The 21995-nt window shown below is 32.3% G+C and overlaps 1 protein-coding gene and 1 long non-coding RNA gene across 2 annotated transcripts; one reads left to right on the top strand and one right to left on the bottom strand.

The window, feature by feature from the left end:
- The first annotated feature begins 643 nt into the window (after window positions 1–643).
- On the top strand, window positions 644–12156 carry LOC130892449 (uncharacterized). Its single transcript, XM_057797878.1, has 4 exons — window positions 644–736; window positions 4153–4368; window positions 6786–6958; window positions 11986–12156. The coding sequence occupies exons 2-4, from the start codon at window positions 4182–4184 to the stop codon at window positions 12154–12156; spliced, it is 531 nt and encodes a 176-aa protein (XP_057653861.1). The 5' UTR covers window positions 644–736; window positions 4153–4181.
- LOC130892450 (uncharacterized) lies at window positions 12138–15470 on the bottom strand. The gene is made up of 2 exons (XR_009059038.1): window positions 15179–15470; window positions 12138–13149 (listed from the first exon to the last, which is right to left on the bottom strand). It is a non-coding gene; the product is annotated as an uncharacterized LOC130892450 (long non-coding RNA).
- Window positions 15471–21995: the final 6525 nt, after the last annotated feature.

The following is a 21995-nucleotide window of genomic DNA, read 5'->3' as shown; positions in this document are numbered from 1 at the left end:
AAATTGAATTGCTACCTCATGCATCCTATTCGTAAGATTTAACCCCCTAGGATTATTTTATGTCCCCAAACTTGAAAAAAAATGCTTGGTGGTCAAAAATTTTCCAACAATGAAGATGTGATGTAGGCAACTATAGGCTATATGGAGGAACTTAACGATTCTTATTATAAAAAAAAGTATTGAACTTATTGTACATCTCTGGGAAAAGTGAAAGGAGCTAAAAGGAGATTACGTTGATAAATAAAAATACTCTTTTTTCCAAAATTTTTGTTTTTTGCGCCAGGTACTTCTGGGACCGTCCTCGTACATATCCGTCTATTTAGCGAATTACTCTGTATTCATATCAAATGAAGTATGGGGTAAAATAAATTTTTGACTCAATTTCAATTATATACTTGAATAAATGGATATTTTTGGTTTTAACAGAAATGTACTTTTGGCGTTTCGACTCAATTTGTTGTAATAACGTTTAAATGAGCATGACGGTGTAACCCACTTTATAAAAGGGTTCTGCTTATAGCCGATGAACAATTTTAGCGGGAATCTAGAATGTAAACATATGAACCGCGCATGTACATTCTCACCCTGTGTTTATTTTCCTGTAAAAAGCATATTCACTTACAACTTTCCAGTTGGTATTATCAGTTAACATGCATCGTTCATTAAAAACAAAAGTGGTTTTCCCAAAATTAATATAAACCAGTTCATGATTTCCATATATACATTCTTCGTAATAGTAAGTGTACAAACTTTTTATTTTATTCATACGGTATAAAATATTTGAAATATTGTATTCAACGATTTTCATTTTCTATAGATATGCATTCGATTAAAAAAAATCCATGATAAAACTATTCGAAATTCGAAGAACAGTCACACTCACACTGTCTCGGTATTCGTTTAAATAAATGGTCATCACGCATTATTATACAGTGTTTCAAAAAAATTATACACATTTTTTACGATTTTGTCGCAACTACTGGCAACATTGTATCGAAATTTTATACGAATATGTTTTGGAAGCTGATACATCCGAAAAATTTGTTTTTATGTTTGACTCTCTTAGATGACGCTAGTTACACGGTTCGTACCAAATAATGTTGAACATAACTTTTCAATATTGGATTTGTCAAGCGAAATTTCAAGTGAATTTCCGTTTTCGGAATATTGTGATTTGAAAACTATGAAGTATAACCGATGCTGGTATGAAGTAATGATAAATGTATTAATTAAACAAAATTTTGAATCAAAATATTCCGATAACGGTACACAGTATCGAGTTTTATCACGAGTACCACCTTTTTGGTGTAAAATTAAATGATGTTCGAGTTTACTTGAAATTTTGAACAATAAACCTAATATTGAAGAAGTTATGTTCAATACTACTTAGTACGAACCGTATAACTAGCGCCCTCTATGAGAGTCAGACATAAAAACAAATTCATTGGATTTATCAGCTTCCAAAACATATTCGTATAAAATTTCAATACAATTTTGCGAAAAAAAAATTTGTCGGACAAAAATGATGAGTCCCTTGACGCGTCGGATACACCAAATATGAAAAATTCATCACCAAATACGGCTGATTCTAACAGAATTAACCATAAAAATTTTTTGTAATAACGTGGTAACCTTGTAGGACAATTTTTACGGGGCATATGACACCAATTTCCTGCAAATATTTTATTTATAACCTTTTTTTTAGAGAAAATCAGGAGTTTACAAGTAATTAGTTCTTAATTAAAGAAATGTAATTATCTGACAAAAATATAACTTCGTCTTCTGAATCACTGGCTAAATCCCATTTCTCGTCATCTCTCGTCGGATAATCCATTTAGGTCCCCAATGGAACATGTCCATTAGTGATTGTTCAATGACACAAATAAATTACAATCTCACCAAACCAAGCCAATGCTTATCGCACACTTTCTAGCAGAAATATTTCGAAAAAATAATGTACATACGCCTTCCGACAGCTTCGGCCAATAGAAATGATTTACATTTACGATTCGATGTTTTCATTGGTAAACAGTGGAGATGATGAGTCCACGTGGTGACAGTCTGTTAGATGTATACCGAATTTTATACGGGGAGTAAACATTATTTTTCATTTCTTAATTTGGTATGAGTGCCGTGCGTATTTATGACTTATTGATTGTTCCTCGCATAACTGCCTTCTGCAATTCAAATAGGAAGAACTAAAAAAAATGATGCTATAGCACGAGATGTCGGATCCTGAGAGAACTGATAGATGTTGAGAATAATCATTTTTCATTTGCAGAAAGCAGAGTTTTACTTATCGATTTTTTAGCAATTAAGTAGAGTAATTTAGCCCTTTTCTATATTTTTTTGTCTAAAACTAATTTAGCATTACCTACATCCAAGTTTACATATAAAAACGAATGAAATTTTTGTGCTATCTCTTATCGCGAGGATATTTTACGAGCACATCTGCATAATTTGAACTTGTAACATTCTATTTTTGGTTTATTTTTGAGAAAATTCTCTTTTTCACTTCTTTATAATAGTCATTCAAAAGCAATCTAATGACATCCTATTGATAACTAACACACTAAGCCTGCGAAAGATATTCAATAATGACTTCTTAGGCTCTAGCATTGGGAAAAATGTGAATAAAGACACAAGATATTGGAATATCTTTTTTTGGGATGGTTCAAAAAATATATGCGTTGATGTTCGAATATAAATTGTGTTCTTTTCGAACATATATTACCTTGAATTACTTATATCATGTAGTAAAGTTCAACAACTTCAAATCAGACAATACTTTTATCGATTTTATACTATTCATTTGTATAGGTGCTTTCGCTTCAACATACATATAAACTACTATCGATTTTTAGTTCAACATATTTAACAAAAGCATACTTATATAACCCTTCATTATTTAAAGATTAATTGGATAATTTTCATATATACATAATATAACTTTCAATCAAGTCAAGAGGTGTTTTTAAAAACTAATTTGATTTCTAACAATATATTTCGAATAATAATTTCAATTTTTATATCGGTATTTTGAGCTAGTTATATGTTTTCGACACCATCAAAAACGAAATAATTCTTTGATACCACAGAAGTGGAAATTCTCAGGCGGATATCGGGAAAACCACTAGTGGATCGAGAAAGAAGCGAAAACATAAGACGATTATGTGACGTAAGGACTTTTCGGAAACTATAATCGAGTTATGGCTCTTCCAATATCAATTGCAGATTATAAAAATCCTTAACGACAATTTTGTTTGATTTACCATAGGCGTAAATACCTCAATTTATAAATTTATTATTTTTATAAATACTTTTCGTCTAATCTGTTCACAATTGTCTTATTCTTGGTTGCTTTCCATTTTCTTCTGGCTTTCCTTTTCCCACTAACTAGTTTCCTTATGTACAGGTGGATATTGTGTATCTTAGCTATTTCATTTTGTTTCTTGTATAATATTTGACAAGTATTCCACAGCTTCGTCGACTTCTTGTGGATCCTGTATTCTGTGCTTTAGGTTTATATTGGTGTTTATTACGTGTTGAAATTGCTCTCTGTTTATATAATTTCGGAAGCGGTGTTCTCCAGATAAAGTTTGCACTTTTAGGTTCAATAGCTGTATGGTATGTATCAAGTTTCTTCCTTTTGGAGTGATTAATCTTTATCTCCAGGAAGTGTTTTTGGCGTTCCAAAGTGGTCGTAAAAAATCACTGTATTTATCTGCTGTGATAGTATGCGTCTGTGGGCTGTATATTACTCCTTTGGTCAGTGGCCATCGAAATGTATTGACTTTTATTAGACTAGATTGTATTTTGTTCGTAGTCTATGGTTGTAGTTCATGATGGTCTATGGCCCTTCTTTTATTACTGCTGTGCCTGCGTAGGTCTCTGTAGACTGAACATCCTATGTAGTTGCATGGTTCCCGCCACAGAAGGAGCGAGTTCCTTGATTGTTTCTTGATTTAGCACACGTCTTGCTGTCGTGCTGTTTTCCACATTTGACACAGCTGGGTATCATCTTCTGTGGCTTGTGGATCCTTCTTTGTTCTCTTTAACATTATTATATATTATTGATGTATAAATTCACAATTAATTTATAAAACATGATGCTCTTCGTTTAGAAACTAAACGGTATGTTTTACTTTAAAGCGCTTCACATAAGTTTTAAACACTCAAATATGGGCTGCAGTGCTGCCAAGAACTTGACAGTGGAACCTTTAGACGCCAGTTTAACCAACGGTCATGCAGAAACAAGGACTTCACCATTAGCACCACAGCCTCAACATAATTTACCTCCGTTAGAAGCAGAAGATCTTCAAGAAGAGTTAATAGAGAACAATACTGTTAATAATGTCCTCCATGGAGGTAAGAATTTAATGCAACGAAAATATTGTAAAACTCACACCTTCCAATCTAGCTTACCACCTGCATGCTTGATTTATACAGATTCAGCTGTGCATTACTCGATAATATTTATCATTTGGTTAGCTGTATCTGAGCTTCAACTACCACAAAAAACCTATCATTGTTTCACGAAGGAATTTCTCATTAAAAGTGAGTGAAGAGCCAAATGAGAGAAATGGGTTACCATCTTAATAGTCCGAACAATCATATTTGTAAATATGGTGGTTCATTTCATGATACAGAATATCTTAAGGAAGTTTTCAATTATTTATGATATGTGTATGAAATAGGATTGACTTGAAAGTCGTTAAAAAAGACGAAAATGGGTATTACCACCATAATGTTGGTACTAATAAAATTAACGACCTAACCTACAAATTCAATGGTATTTTCAACATCTCTAATATTTAATTACACTCTACAAGGAACGAGAGAAGTTTAAGAGTTCGAGTTTTACAGGAAATGGTATTGTTGGCCGAAGTGGTATTGGAAAGAAGTGGATGAAGCAGGTGTTTCCAGGTTGACGGAAATTTCTGGCTATCATCGTTGTGTTCAGATAATTTGAACCCTTCTCTAATAATGCTGGATTTGAAGGAGCAAAGTGAGGCGATGGTTTCGGTTCTATTGAAGTTGATTGTGTGTCCGATATGAACACTATGTTGAGCAAGGATTGGAGTAAATATCGGAATTAGTGATGGGAGAGTTTCTGTTGGGTTTAAAGATGTGCGAATACCTGCGGTTTGAAGATGCTGCAAATTCTGTCTGTTGCACCTCTAATATAATTGAATCTACAAATCAGTGGAGGAGTTGAGGATGAAAATTTGTGGATGCTCCTAGGATTTGTTGTAATCAATGTTTGTTTCGAAAAATTTATTTCAGATGGTCCACTGGTCAACGAGATGAATCGTTATACGAGTAGTGTGAAGGGGTTTTCGTTAGACGAAGTGAGAGAAGCCGTGTGGAATAAGTTTTTTGATCATGACTTCAAGGATCAGCATAGATGATTCCTCTTCTATCTTCATCGAGAACTGTATGGAAGGATGTACGTCAAACGGATGGGGCAGAAATGAATCTAAAGTATCTCTTCCAATGGGCCAAAGACAAAAGTGTCATCAACATATCATAGCCAATGGAGGGCGAAGGAGGATATCGCTTCGTTTTCAAAATGGTTCATGAAAATGTTGACAATGACGACGGAGAGGGAGGATCTCATTGGCTCATCTTTGAGTTAACGGTAGAAAATGTCTTAGAATATGAAGTGGTCGTTGTGCAAACAATGTTTGATTAGTTAAAGATAATCTGGGGCATTGTGGTGACTGGTGTCTAGGATAGACAAAGTTTCATCGATGGGGATGTTGGTAAATAAGGAGATAATATCAAAGCTGTCAAGAATATCCGTGGAAGAAATATCGGTTGGTTGAAGAATTTCACCAAGATATTTGACCAGGAATTGGGCGAGACAATTAAATGAATTAACAATGGAACGTAATGGAAGATTGAGTTTGTGAATTTTCGTAAGACCGTATATACGAGAGATAAGGTATGATTCATCTCAAGGTATGAGTTTGACTTTGATGTCGGAAGGAAGTTTAGATTTTTGTTGTCTTTTCCAGATATGTGATCGAGTCATTGGGGAGTATTGAAGACGACCGTGGCATTGCCCTTTTCGGCTGAAAGGACTACAATATCAGAATCATTAGAAATATCTTTGAGAACCTTCCGATCCTTGGAGGTCAGGTTGGAAGGAGGTTTTGATATTTGGAGGACCTTGGCAACATCCTGCCTCATAATTTCGACGTAGTTTGAAGGGAGTTCATAAATGAACTCCTCTGTGTAGCAAATGATGGTATCCATTGGTATGGATTTGGGAATAATAGCATGATTGAAACCTTTGGCAAGAGCCTGCTTGGCATATTGGGTCGGAAAGTTGTGGTGTCCATATCGATAGTATTTCGAGGAGGTTTTGAAGCGAAATAAGTTTGGATGGTTTGTCCTTTTGGGTTTGAGTCCTTTTGTCAGATATATGCTCGGCATTCTGGTTAAATAAACCATCGGAAGTTTCTTATATCAATAGATGAACATGGAAAGTTTGGATTCGATGAAAAATATCGAGAAATCGGATATTGGTGGCGTGTAGATTTTTTCTAGTGGTATCTATGGAATTTCTAAGAGAGAAGCTGGCTTTGTTGAGGATACGAGAGATAGATGATGAGATAAAACTGCCTAACATAGTTTATGAAATTCTTTGTGATTAAAAATATCAATCAAACATTTGGTATTATCACTCTTTCTCCGTTCGTGTCATTATTTGTTTCTACAGTATCTTCTACTTCTCGATGAAGCTGAGTGAACTTCTGATACGTTGTTCTATATTGCAGTGAATGGCGTGTCATTTGAAATTGCGTTTGAAGAAGAAGATAATGATGATAGTATTGTGAAAAAACACCCTCCTAAAAGAATTTTAGAGAGATTGGAAGAGCCCTCGACATCGCCAGTTACATTAGAGAAACTCCAAGAAAAACTAGACGAAGCAGAAACTAGACGACAACAGGTAGATTTGAATATTATTTCATTGTCAAAATATTCTCAGATATACTTTCTTCAAACTTTTCGTCGCAAAATATTTGATATGAATGAAGAAATAATTGTATCTTATATAGGGTAAGTCATAAGAAACTTTGCATACTTCTACCATATGTGGAGTGTTGCTTCTAAATAGTGTAAACCCACTCTTCTTTATTAATTTGTGAAATTCAACGGGATTGAAATCAGGGGATCTTGGAGGCCATGAAATAGGACCTACACATCCTATCTCCTGTTGCCCTAAACATTATTTAGTCATATCATATTATATTGCCAGTAAAAATTGAGAGTGGATACACCAAATGATGAAAATACATCCCTGGAAAAAGTCCAAATAGAGCTGCCCTTTTAAAGGATCTTCCAGCAGAGTTACACTACAATTTACTGACAGTAGATTTGTTATAGGATTTTGGTTAGAATGTAAATAATTAGATATCTCTACTTTCTTGTTGACTTAGTATTAGTAATATTAGTACAGTGAAACAAGCAAATCACCTCGCAATTTTAAAGATCTTCATGGATTAGTTTGAAATTTTCACAGAAGCTCAAAAATGATACAAATAACAAACCTGATTTGGTGCCAATGTATGCTTCTACCCCAGGAGTGAATGCCACCCTTACTCGGGGGTGGAAATTTAAAATTTCAAAATCGATAGAGAATTGAATTTTAAGAAGAAAATGTAGAATGAAGTTTTTTATTTAACGCAATTATTTCTGAGTTATTTGCGATTGAAAATTAAAAAAGAAACACGTTTTTCAACATTTATTCACGAAAAACTCGAAAATTGCGCATTTTCTGGAAAAAATTATTCTTATCAAAACTGAAGCTTATAAAAAACAAAGAAATTAGTCAATTTAAATTAGATTTTTTGAATAATATTCAGCAACTTATAAGTTACTGAAAGTCAATTTTTTCTTTTTCGAAAATTTATGCGGATCAACTTTTCTGTCAAGCATGAAAATTAAGTGAGTTATGACGAAGTTAAGTAACTCGAATATGGGGAAAAAATATGTCGGTAAATTTGACACCGTATCCGGCAAAATTAAAATTAATCGTAGCCCATGTAAAATAATCTTTGTTTAAGTCGTAACAAGTTCCAAAAAATTTAATTGTTTGGAACACGTATATTTTGAAAAAAGTTGTTTAATGAGAATTTTTTTTTCGATTTTTTAAAAAAACGTTTTTTTTTCAAAACATCTCAAAAACTATTGGATCAACGAAAGAATTTTTTTGTAACTAAAATTTAGCTTTTATTTTACTAAACATTGTGCTTTTTTTTCAACTCACGTAGCTTGAAAATTAAACGAGATATAAGCTTTCAATGCTAAGGGAGAGTCTTTTTTACCCTTTAACTTCAAAATTCTCTGAAGAAAAGAGCCTAGAAGGGTTGTAACTTTTATTGTTTTGTAATTTATGAAATTCCCTACAAAATGATGTATAGATGAATGCAAAAAGCATAAAGGTAAGTCGAGTTATTATTAAAAAACCGAATACATTTTTCTAGAAATAATGCTGGAAAATAGTATTTTTATTACCATCAAAGTATGGAGTTTGAAAGATGGATGGATGGATAGATAGATGGATAAATAGATAGATACAAATATCACTTACATTGTAAAAAAACAACAATCATTTCACATGTTTGAACATAATGAGCCCTATAACTGCTTCCATTTAGTAATTTGCAATTTTTTCCATTCTGAGGGGTGGTTTTTGATAGTTACATTATTAAAAATATTGAGGGTCAGATTTCTTATACTTGAAGGAAAAAAATTCTATTACGATCCAAAATAAAAAAAATTTCATGTTTTTTACTACATTTTTTAAATAATCTTTGTATGAGGGGTTATTTTTAAAAGTAAAAGGCTGTAAAATATCAAAATATTAAAGTCATGATACAAAACAATCAATATTTATTATATTTGAACATAACTATAGCCCATTACCACTTTAATTCATTAGTTTTCAATTTATTGGAGTAAGGGGTGATTTTCCCCTATAAAAATAATAACCATATTTTGCGACCAAGTCAGGTTTAAAGAGGAGGGTAAGATGAACTTAATTTCAAATTTTCAAGAACATCGATGAAGGTCTTTAAAATTGCGAGGTTTCGGTCGATTTTAAGCTTGAATGGCTATACTATATTATTAATATATCAATTCGTTCTTTTTCTGATAAACGATCCGTTGTAATTTTCAATAAACTTCAACAATAATAATTTATTGAAACGTCGTCAAATTTGTTATTGTAGCAGTCATAGCCACCTAAATGTATTATTTTAACTTTGGCGGAGATAACGCAAATGTATCTAACAACAAGCGTTTTCTTATTGGGAACGTGGCAAAGAAGCACCAAAGACTAGACTAATTTTAATATATTTCAGAGCTTTCGAATACTTATGTGAAATATGTGAAATATGTAATTGAGATTTGTGGTGGCTTTGAATTGTATCAAATTTTTGTAAAAATTTTAAATTCATAGGATTCAAAATTCAATGTTCAAAGTGACGTTGATAGAAATATATATTTATTCAACTCAAAGCCACCACAGATCTGAATTATTTCATAGACTTTGAATACATAAGCTCGGAAAATATATTAAAATAAGTCTACTTTGATGTTTCATTGCCACGTAACCAATAATAGTATGTATATATATATATATATATGTATATATATATATATATATATATATATATATATATATGTATGTATGTATGTATGTATGTATGTATGTATGTATGTATGTATGTATGTATGTATGTATGTATGTATGTATGTATGTATGTATGTATGTATGTATGTATGTATGTATGTATGTATGTATGTATGTATGTATGTATGTATGTATGTATGTATGTATGTATGTATGTATGTATGTATGTATGTATGTATGTATGTATGTATGTATGTATGTATGTATGTATGTATGTATGTATGTATGTATGTATGTATGTATGTATGTATGTATGTATGTATGTATGTATGTATGTATGTATGTATGTATGTATGTATGTATGTATGTATGTATGTATGTATGTATGTATGTATGTATGTATGTATGTATGTATGTATGTATGTATGTATGTATGTATGTATGTATGTATGTATGTATGTATGTATGTATGTATGCATCTGAATGTTCTTGATTTTAGGTCTCTTCTGTTTTAAAATTAGTTTTTTGTGATAGTTTTTAAAAGAAAAATAAATATGATATTGACACTGACAATTAGCTTATTTATATTGATCTATAGATCGCCTTCATTATGAATATCAAAATAAGGATAAAATCAACTTAGAACTTTGTTCTAATAAGAAAAATGGTGGTTCCCACATCTCAAATATATATATATATATATATATATATATATATATATATATATATATATATATATATAAATTTATTAGAATTTACAAAATAGAGATATGAATTTTACTTAAATTATTTAGATCTTTATCATCACTCGGTCGAAGGGGAATGTCAGTTTTGGTAAACCATATATTTTAGGAAGTAAGGCATTGTGAATGATAGCGAAATAAAAAGTTATTCTTCCCAATATCGAATTAGATCATTATTTTGTTTTTGATAAGAATTCTTAAGGTCTTGTTTAATTTTTTTGTAAGTTGTCTTATCGTTTAATAATTTCATCATTTTATTATTATAATCATCTGATTTCATGATAACAGTTTTATTAGATTTATGTGCTTTCAAAATTTTGAGAATTCTATTTTTATTCATGAATTCTTTGGTTTTAGTTATATTTTGAGGTTTAATTTGTTTTGTTGTCTTTTGTTTTTCAATTTATTTATGAAATTAGTGATAATATTACAAGTATCAGATCTTATTTTATTTTAAATTTCGTTATTTAGATAATTGTTTTTGCATTCCATATTACATAAGATATTTGTCACAGGTAATTCTTTATCACTAGAAATAGTTTGTGCAAAATTGGGACCTAAAGATAAAACTTCTTTTACTTCATCTGTTTGAGAGTATCAGTTAAATTCTCGATCCATTTTTATTTTATTTCATTTGTATTTTCAAGAATAGGTTGCTATTTCGATATTAGCTTATCAATTTTCTTAATATTTTTTTCTTTGCATTTATTATAAAGTGATTCAGCTCTTACTAAACAGATACTACAATCAATTTAAAAACAAAACAGAAACATCAAAATATAAAATATTTTTCCTTACCATATGTAAAAGGACTTTCCCAACAATTATCGAATTAATTCAATAAATATGATATTAGTATAAGTCATAGAGGACTTAATACATTATCCAAATATTTCACTAAATTAAAATCTAAAACGCCAAAAAACAAAAGACGTAATTTTATATATCAAGTGCCTTGTACTAATTGGGACGCTGTCTACATAGGGCACACATCTCAGTATTTAGAAAATAGACTAAGAGGTCATCAATATGATAAAGAAAATAAAACTGCATTAACGAACCATGAAATATCAAAAAAGATTCAAAAATTTTTAGAAATGGTTCACATTCATAAGAACGAAAAAAGCTATAACCTAACAAAAAGATCTAAATAATTTAAGTGAAATTTATAGCTCTATTTTGTAAATTATAATAAATTTAATTGATTACCGCTATATTTTTGAGATGTGGTAACCAAAGGAAAAATTAATTTTTCTTGTTGGAACAAAGTTCTAAGTTGATTTTATCCTTATTTTGATATTCATAATGAAGGTGATCTATAGATCAATATAAATAAGCAAATTTTCAGTGTCAATATCATATCTTTCTTTTAAAAACTATCAAAAAAACTAATTTTAAAACAGAAGGGACCTAAAATCAAGAACATTCAGATGCATAAATATATCAAAAGGTCTAAGAAATAAGAAATTATATATATATATATATATATATATATATATATATATATATATATATATATATATATATATATATACACTACTACTACTACTACTCTGTTTTTATCAGTAAGCAGAAATTGAATTGAACATTTTGTAGATTTTGGCTCAAAGAATACAGTCAGCAGGTATGAAAGCCCAATTGAAGAAACCATTAAATAATGATAATGAAACTGATCATGAAGAAGGAGACTTCCTTAAAGTTCCGGTTGTTCCAGTTGAGCCTGTATCTAAAATAAATAATAATAATAATGATCTTTCATATTGGTAATATTTATTTATAATAGAAGTAGTGAATGTTTATGAAAATGTTACAATTATAAACAGCTATAACCTAACATTCGATTATTTCTACCTCTGAAATCATATTTATGAACGTATTGTGGTCTATAACTTATTTCGTACGTTTCGAACGTTTATTTAAGAAAAACATGTACAATAGTATTAGTCAAAGTATTGCTTATCTGAAACTATGATCTTTTCCCATCTTTCTGGCAATTTGTGGGTCCCATCCTAAAAGAACTGCACCGACTTGGCAGCCAAGAATCAATCAAGCCAATTTTTGATATTGTGCTCTGATGTGAACCATTTTCCAGTGAGAGCGTTCTGCATCGACTGGAACAAATGGTAGTCAGAAGATGCAAGGTCTGGGCTATAAGGCGGGTGAGGTAAAACTTCCATCCACTGTTTTCCAAATAGTTTGTAACCGGAATAGCAACGTTGTCATGATGGGAAATTATTGCCTAGTGTCTGGTTTTTGCACTTGCATTACCTTCGTGCCATGGTTAGTCGGCTGTTGAATTGGCTGGTTGGCCGGATTTCACATATGATATTTTGTGCTTGAGGTTGTCGTAATGGATCCATTTTTCATCCCCAGTAACAATTTGATGCAAAAATGACTTCCTTCTGTGGCGTTCCAGCAGCATTTTGAACATGCAAAACCGCCTCTCGACGTCTCTCAACTTAAGTTCATTTGGAACCCAATTTCCTTGCTTTTGAATATATCCAGCTGCTTTTAAATGTTTTGAAAAGGCTGCTTGAGTGAAACCCAACTATTCTGTGAGTTTTTCTTGTGTTAGACAACAATATTCATTGAGTAATGCTTCCATTTCTTCATCTTCAAACTTTTTTGGCTGCCCAAGACATTCATCGTCTTCCAAGCCAAAATCACTACTTTTAAATCATGCAAACCACTTTTGGCACGTTCTCTCAGCAGGATGTTGCTTAGTTTCTGTGGTCAAAACCTTTTTTTTTTTCATTTAAACTGGAAAAAACAAAAACTTATAAAAGTGGTAGAGATTCGTAGCATTTCAAATCAACTGATTTTTCTTTGTATTTTATTTTATGAATTTCACGTGACCAACTACAGAAACAATAATATATTTCACATCTTGGACATTTTACTGAATATTGTATTCAATATGGTCTATAATTACCCGCTTTAATAATATTTTTTACTTGTTCTAATTTGCCTGATACATCTAAAACAAATAATTTACTCAGTAATACCATAGTACCCTAACCCTAACCTAACCCCTCAGGAGATTGTTTTAAATAAGTTTGGAAGTAATTAGGAATGGATTCATTGACTTGCAGTTTTTTCCTTAAATTCTGTAAAACAATTTTTTATAATCTGCAAATGTTAATTGATTTTTTCTGATAGTAATTTGATACATTTTGACTTTTTAACAACTTTCTCCCCCTGAACTTAAGTACACATTTTTTAACAGAAACTTACAAATTATTTACCATCTGCCTCATCTTCAATCAAACCCAAAACATTTTTTATTAGCGTGTAGCAGGTCATAGCAATTATTTACTGTATAATCAGTTGTATCAAATTTTGAAATGTTATTTGCAATAACATCTTTATACACATCATCAGTTTTAATTTCATAAATAAAGGTGTCAGTATCTGGGTACATTAATCTAACATTGTAACCAACATTAAATTATAATGAAAATCCTACATACAAATTTTAGAAATATCTAAGATTGCCATGCCAATATACAAGATCTTATTAAAAACTAATTCTGCTTTTCTTAATTGTACAACTGTGAAATTGTGGGTTTGCAATTAAATTTTTAGCACCATATCAATCTTCATAAGAATTGGTTAAACAAATGGCAGTTCTAAGTTTTATATTTTCCATGGTTTTACCAAACACCGCGTTGGTTGCCAATTTATAGGTATTCTTGATCTCACTTGTAGCTACTGTTCTAAGACAAAGAGATCGTTGAGAATTGAAAATATATTTTTGTTTATTAAACAAAATTGGAATTAATTTAGCTAGTTTGAATCGATGAGGATTTTGATGTTCAGGACAATATGGGTAGTTTTTATGTAAATCATGCAACTTTTTAGGATGCTCCAAGTTAAATTGTAAAAAAGAACCTGCCAGATCATCAGGAGCTAACTTGACTTCTGTTATCTGCCCATGCAAAGCCGACATAAGTTAGAGGGACACTCATAGTTCAACCCTAAAGACTATTTATGTTTGTAGGTATAAACCAAGTACTTTGAAAGTTTTGTACAGTTACTTCAAACTCAAATTCCTTCTTGAATATCCTTTACAGAAATTGCTATTTCTCAGTTTTTCTACAATTTTAACATATGGAAATACCGTTTCTAAATATACAACTATTAGTTTTTTATTAGAGGGAGTGGTTTATGATCAATTTTAGAAAGCAACGAAGAACTTTCTCCAACATTTTGACTTACTGTTTCTTGTTTTCTCCTTTTTGATTTATTTCTCGTTTTTGTAGCTCCTTATATCCATTGCAAGTAATAATGTTGGTTACTATATTACCAAGTTCTCAAAACATACTACAGAAGTGAGTGACCACTCAAAGTATGTCACAATATAAAAACAAAAGTCCTAAGGAATGTTTTCAACAAGTAAAATAAAAGAAAGATAGATACTGAGCATCGTTTAACATCAAAATAAATATATTCGTAGTTATTGATATCAAGAAGAAATAGTTTCAAACTTTATCCAATTTGAAAATGGAATATCAACTATCAACTGAATATGTTTTTTAACTGCATTTTTTCACCCAATACAAGTTTATACAACGATGTATAAATATTAATTACCACAGAGCTATCCCTTATTATTCATTCAAATAAGTTGATAAGTAATAATGAAACTTATCAGTAAATATAACATTAAATTAGTCAACAAAAAAGAACTCACAAAATTGACCAAGGTTTTTTTTATACTCTAACAAATACAATTATTCAAAATGTGAGAAATATAAAGTATTCTTGTTGAAAAAAAAATTAAATTCACCTGTTAACGCTTCTGGCAATAGCAATAATCAGCGAGGGGAAAAATAACGACCTCTCGACTATTAAGCTCCTGGTAACTTCCTGGGGAACCCTTCTACTTTCTCGCATGTTTTCCAAATTGAGTATTCCTTCGTCTGTTTGGAGTCCCTTTTTCTAATCCGTAATAACGGTTTTTAGAGTCGAATCTACACTCAATAACGATATCAAAACTCGAAAAATTCCCTTTATAAATGAGGTTTAAAAAAACTCTTGACCAACTCCACAATGTCAAAAACTATCTCCTTCAACGGAATAGACAGTTTTACCAACTCTCATAAGTATGCTTACAACCATAGATGAACCACATTCTACTCATAACTCTCTTCGATGAGAACTGCCAGCTTAACTCTTCTACCAACCACAAGCATTTTGATGCATCCATAAATCAACCACATGGTTAGACTCACAGAACATATCCAGGTTAAATTGACAATTTACAGTATGAAAATATTATTTCCTTCCAGCACCCCCTCTGAATTAAAAGCACCACCTCGAAAATTTTAAATAGGAAAGGGTGTCGTGTGGCACTTGCGTCTCGGGGCAAGAGCCAGGGAGCCTGAATCGGGTGGCGCCGGCAGTTGTCGGTACCTGTCGGCTCAGATCTGTCTGGCGCGCACTCACTCAAATGAAAGGAGGTACGGCTGGTTGTCTGCGTGCAGGGGACTTTGACACTTTTTGACTTGAAAATTATTTCCCTTCACATTTTATGCAGACTTAGGACTGCCATCCTAAGTAACATATTACTTTGCAGGAGGTATTTTTAAAAATTTTTTTTGTTTGGTTTTTATCCAATTTTATAAGAAAATTAACAACTGGTCGTGTAAAAAATGAACACTAAAAGTCGTCACAAACCAAATTTATTCTTAGCATTACAGGGTGTTTTATTGAAAAATAGCGTTCAAAAAACATATCACCCTATGAATGCCCATTGCAGTTTGATGGCAAGCCACATAAAAACTTCTGGTAAATCCTAATTTACGTTTGTTGATTACTATTGTACTTTTGCGATAGTAAATTGAATGCAATGGTTTCTCGTTCTGTCAGAGTCGGTAGTTAAATGTATGAGGCATTTCTTTTGTGGATTTTTTTGGTTGACTTGAATTTTCTTTGGGGTTCAATTTTCCTCTTCTTACTGTTTTGGTCCCTCTAAATTACATTGTGCGGCCTCTATTGTTGATTTGCATGTTATCACTGCGCGTGAAAGCAGATTGCAAGCAATCTGGTGCGTTTCATCGCTCGATTCACTAGAAGTCAAAAGTGCCCTTATTTGGTCAAGAATCATTTCGCTCCATTTACTTTTGTCATTAACTGGTTTTGAGGGGTTGCAAATTTCCAAGTCTTCAATTATGGTTTCCTCCAATTCTTGAGTTTCAGAGCATTCATGAATGATCAAATTGCACGGCAAATCTTCGCCATCGGGTGAGATTCTTGGTGTGGTAGCATTTTCAAATATTAATTTCTGATTCAGGCAATGAATATGTTTACACAAATTGAACTTTATGGACGAATCATGGCAAGAACACGTAAAAGCATGGATGCAGATTTTACATTCGACGCATTTTAATTCGCATTTACACTGGAAATCACTTATTGACTTATTGGGATCAAGTTCCAGTGATTTCGTGTGACGTTGGCGGATCATGGAAATTTTTTTGGTTAGTTTGCCTTTATTGAGGGTAATTAGTTGGTCAAATAATTGGTTTCTCAAAAATCTCATCAACGCGTGTATGGCTATATCGAGTCTTTTAGGCTTTGATCCTTTTAGGTAAATATGCTTTACTATCCCGTGCATTCTTTCTAAGTGCATAATGTTGGTGTTGAGCCCGAGATTTTGGCGATAACAGTAAGCCCAGCGATTAATTGTGGATTTATATTCCTTCTTGAGATATTCCCCAAAATCTGCGGTCTCAGGGTCGCCTGCGAGACCTTCAATTACTTGGTTAAACATTTCTATAAAAGCATTTTCTTCCCGTTCTTCCATAATACATCTTAACATTTTGTATACTTCAGCTTGCTTGGTTCTTCCACCTCTAACTTTGAGCAAATTCTAGCGCCACGCCCTATCGACGTGCCACGAACAAAACAGGAAGTGTTCCGGAGCTCCCATCACATTTAACCAAGCATTTGAAAATTCTGTGGCCATATCTGACATAAAAATTTTAGTTGACACTTGGGTGTTTATTGCTGCTTTAATATCAGAAAGGAAAACTTCTAACATGCATTGATCACTTCTGTTTGCGAACATAAAAGCACACGGAAATCCTTGATGGTATTGATCCAAAACCATCAATGTAATCATTTCAAACCCGTAAGAATTCATGAGTACCGTCCATGCAAATGAAATAAGCCCCATATTTCAATAACATTTCCCTCTGAACATCGTTCATCAAAATTAGTACAAAATCTTCCTCTTTTAATTTTTCAGTGCTAATCCCTTGAGGTTTATAAAAAACTACAATACTCCCAGATTGTTGCATCTCGAGAACCCAAGAATGTACGCTCGTACTATCATTCCCATGTCGGACAGCCGTTGCTTGCAAATGATAACCCTTGTTATATTATGCAAGTCTTTGCGCGATAATAAATGTCGGCGCTCTATATCTTTAGTATTCAAAGTTCTCACCGCATCCAGAATGTGGTCGTAAGGGATGTTCTGTGCAATTTTTTTAGCTAGTTCCTCGCGTTCCGAATTATTGAGTCTTAATCGACCCAACTCGTTTTGGTGGCCCACGTGAACATCTCGGAAAACGACATGGACTTCGCCCGTTTTTTGAATGAAGCCACAATTTTTGCTGGACAATGCGCTCCGATTTTATTCGAATCTGTTACTTTGATGTGTCTGTCAGTTCCGCGAGATTTGAAAACACCGTCACGGAAACACTGAAATGTCCTTTTTTCAATGTTCTCGGCAGTTGAGTATGACCCGTATTGTTTTACGAACATACTGCGATCGGCACTTTCAGTTTCAACTTTCCATTTTTGGAATTCATCCGCACTAGCAAAATTCAATTCGCGAGTTTTGTCTGTCAGGTCATGTTGGAGCAAATAATGTTGGAACATATTGCTCCGTTTCTCACACGAAAAATTACACATAGCACAATTTATTGCAGGAGGGTTTTTGTGGGCTTTATCCTCGTGTTCTTTAAATTTATCACCTCTTCCCGTTGAAAAATTACACTTATTACACTTGAATTTATTAGCCGATTCACCCCCATGAATTGTTTTTATATACCGGAGCAAATTTTTATTCGCGGAGAATGATTTTTCACAAATGTGACAAATATTATCCATTTTCGAAATTGTTAGTCAAGAATTACTAGAACTCGAGAAATGTTCCTCTGTGCGCGACGGTCACTAGAGAACTGACCTTCCCAGGGTCAAGTGGTCTGTTAATGAAAAATAACAGATTATAAAATTAACAGATTTTTAGACTGTGAGCGCTTCTCATTTAAATGAATGCGCGCCAGACAGAGCTTGGCCGCCAGTTACCAATGGCTGTCGCGCCAACTGTCTCCAAAATTGACATCACCGCCCAGTAAGAAAAATTCAAGTCAACCGGAAAAATCCACCAAAGAAATGCCTCATCCATTGTACTACCACCTCTGACAGAACGAAAAACCATTACATTCAATTTACTATCGCAAGCGTTTCAGGTTAGCTTTGATATTATTATTTAAATAAAACACGATTAGTTTGAGAACACGTTTTACTTCGATCTTCTATATGTTCTAACCTAACTATCTAAGGGCCCCGCTTCCCAACTGTCACTTGCCAGATGACCATAGAACATTCAAGCTAGTACATGGCACTGTGAAGTGTCATATACGTAACATCTCCCCTTTTTGGACTTATATTGAAATAATTGAAATACTAACTAACTAACTAATACTATTAACTAGACATGAAACTAATAATAATATTTTTCCGCTATGTATAATAGTCTCTTAACCTATTTGGTACATTGACGACCCGACCTGATCTTGTGCATTTGCTATTTGCTTCCTTGACACTTGTACATTCATTTGCCGTTTTATTATTATTAGTTCCACAATCGTTTTCATTATATACATCAGTGCTATTAGACAAACAAGTGTTCTCACTTTATTCATCAGCACTACTAGGTTTACAGTTTATGTTTATATTTTCGTTGTTGTTTGACGCATTTATAACCGTTGGATTTTTTGTATTTTTTAGAAAGGAAGAATTTCTTTCATAAACTCTGCCATTTTCATCACTCACCAAGTATGATCGTGGAGAATTAGTATTTGATAAGACTTTTCCCGGTGTCCAATACCCATCCTTCTTCAATTTAAATAGTATATCTTGATTTTCGTTAAAATCTGAGCTGCTACGTGCAGATTTATCATGATAGCTTTTTACTGACAACTTTCTTTCTACTTTTTTCCCATACTCGTTAGTGGTTTTGGGTTCCAATAATCTGTTGGATATAGGCAAACCTGTTCTTAGTAACCTACTTTGTAATAACTCTGAAGGTGAGGCCTCAAGACCACATAGTGGTGTAACTCTGTAATTCAACAAATGAACAAATATTTCGTCTTCATTGTTACACTTTTTAAATAACTGTTTACATATGTGTAAGGCTTTTTCAGCCAACCCATTCGATCTTGGGTACCTGGGACTCGTAAAAACGCATTGTATATTGTATTGATTACAAAATTCTTTAAATTTAAAGCTGTTGTAGGGATTGTTATCAGATATAAACTTTGCAGGTAACCCAAAATTAGAAAATATTACTTTTAATTGTTTTAAGATTTCATCTATACTTTTTCTTTGTATTTCTTTCAATTCAATCCAATTGCTGTAGTAATCAACTACAACTAAATAATATTTTGATGCATATTCTAATATATCAGACCCCACTATCTCAAATGGATATTTAGGTACCTCGTGCGGTATTAGCGGTTCTTTTATTTTATTTCTGCTGAATTTCTCATATGCGACACCTTGAAATAAAATTTTCAATATCAGTTATTATACCCGGCCAGTATAATATTTTCCTTGCCCACTTCTTTGTTTTTTCCATACCAAAATGAGATTTATGTAGCTCTCTAGTCATATGATTTTGTAGTTTTTTGGGTATGCAAATTCGCTCATTGAAAAATAAAATTCCATGGCGAACCAGTAGATCGTCTTTTATTTTATAATACTGCTTTAGTTCAGTGTTATCTAATACTTTTTTATCTGGCCAACCTTTAATGCAATATTCAGTAACTTTTTTAAGAGTACTATCATACAAAGTTTCCTTGCTTACCTCAGCTAATCGTCTATTTGTAATGGGTCTTTCAATGTCAATTGTATGCACAACCTCTTCCATTTCACAATCTTCATTTACTTTGTCTTTTATGAATGACCTACTTAAAAGATCAGCTACATACATCTTTGAACCTGGTATGTACTCAACTTCGAAATTATATTTTAAGATTTTCAAGCGCATTCTCTGTAGTCTGGACGTAATTTTATTAATATCTTTTTGCTGAATGCCAATTATTGGCTTGTGATCGGTTTGTACTGTTATCTTATTACCGTAAACAAACGGATGAAACTTAATTAGACTAAAACAAATTGATAAATACTCCTTTTCTATTTGTGCGTACCTTGTCTCGGTTTCAGTAAGACGTCTTGAGCAAAATGCTATGGGTTGACCTCCTTGCATAAGGCACCCTCCCACTCCATACTGGGAACTATCACTTTGTATTGTAATAGGTAAGTTTGGGTTAAATATTTTAAGGGTTGGTAAATTACCTATAACTTTTTTCAGATTGCTAAATGTATTATCATGATTAGCAGTCCACAAGAAATTTACGTTATTTTTTATTAAACCTCTTAGAGGTGCTACTATTTCTGACATCTTTGGTATAAATTTCGTCAAGTAATTTACCATGCCCAGAATTCTCAGCAATTCTTTTTTATTTTTTGGCGCTTCTAAAGCCATTATTGCCTCTACATATGAATTATCTGGTTTTATCCCATCTTTGGAATAAACCTGCCCCAAGTATTTTACTTCCTTTACTTTGTATTGTAACTTGTTAGCATTAAATTTTACATTAAACTGTTTAGCTCTCTCTAGTACTTTATTCATTATCAAATCATGTTCTCTTTCGTCTTTACCAGCAATTATTAAGTCATCAAAATATATTGGGATATTTAAATCTCCGAAAATTCTTTCATTTACTCGTTGGAAAACTTCTTGACTACATGATAGACCAAAACATAACCTCTTAAAACGATATTTACCGAATGGTGTTATAAATGTGCATAATTTTTGGCTATCTTTGACCAATCCTATGTGACAGAAGGCATCTGACATGTCTATCACACTGTAGATACTTTTCCCTCTTAATTTTAAGCCTATTTCTTCTGTTGTTGGTATAGGATGCCTATCTATACAAATATACTTATTTAAATGTATAGGGTCTAAACAGATTCTTAACTTGTCTGAATTAGGTTTTTCGACACAAACTATATTACTTACCCATTCTGAAGGTTTATCGACCTTCTCAATTATCTCTTTGTCTACTAACTCATCCAAAGTATTTTTTAGCTTTCCTTTAATTTTTTCAGCGACTCTTCTGCAATTACTTACAACTGGTTTGTAACCCTCTTTTAACAAAATCCTATATTTAAACGGAACTTTACCAGTACCTTCAAACAACTTTTTATTCTGATTAATGAAATTTTCTTTAGGATCTCTTTTATTATTTAAGTTAACTTCATCCAGCTTGCATATTATATTTAATTTTACACAGGTTTTTAATCCA

This window comes from Diorhabda carinulata, chromosome 4 (genome assembly GCF_026250575.1).
Source record: "Diorhabda carinulata isolate Delta chromosome 4, icDioCari1.1, whole genome shotgun sequence".
Classification (NCBI taxonomy): domain Eukaryota; kingdom Metazoa; phylum Arthropoda; class Insecta; order Coleoptera; family Chrysomelidae; genus Diorhabda; species Diorhabda carinulata.
This window is presented reverse-complemented; position numbering and strand designations above follow the sequence as displayed.

What these genes read in the sequence shown, in the direction of transcription:
- LOC130892449 (XM_057797878.1), top strand. Translation starts at nt 4,182, where the DNA reads ATGGGCTGCAGTGCTGCCAAGAACTTGACAGTGGAACCTTTAGACGCC. An exon ending in TAATAATGTCCTCCATGGAG is followed by an intron (nt 4,369 to 6,785) that starts GTAAGAATTTAA and finishes TCTATATTGCAG; the next exon opens with TGAATGGCGTGTCATTTGAA. An exon ending in CAGAAACTAGACGACAACAG is followed by an intron (nt 6,959 to 11,985) that starts GTAGATTTGAAT and finishes AACATTTTGTAG; the next exon opens with ATTTTGGCTCAAAGAATACA.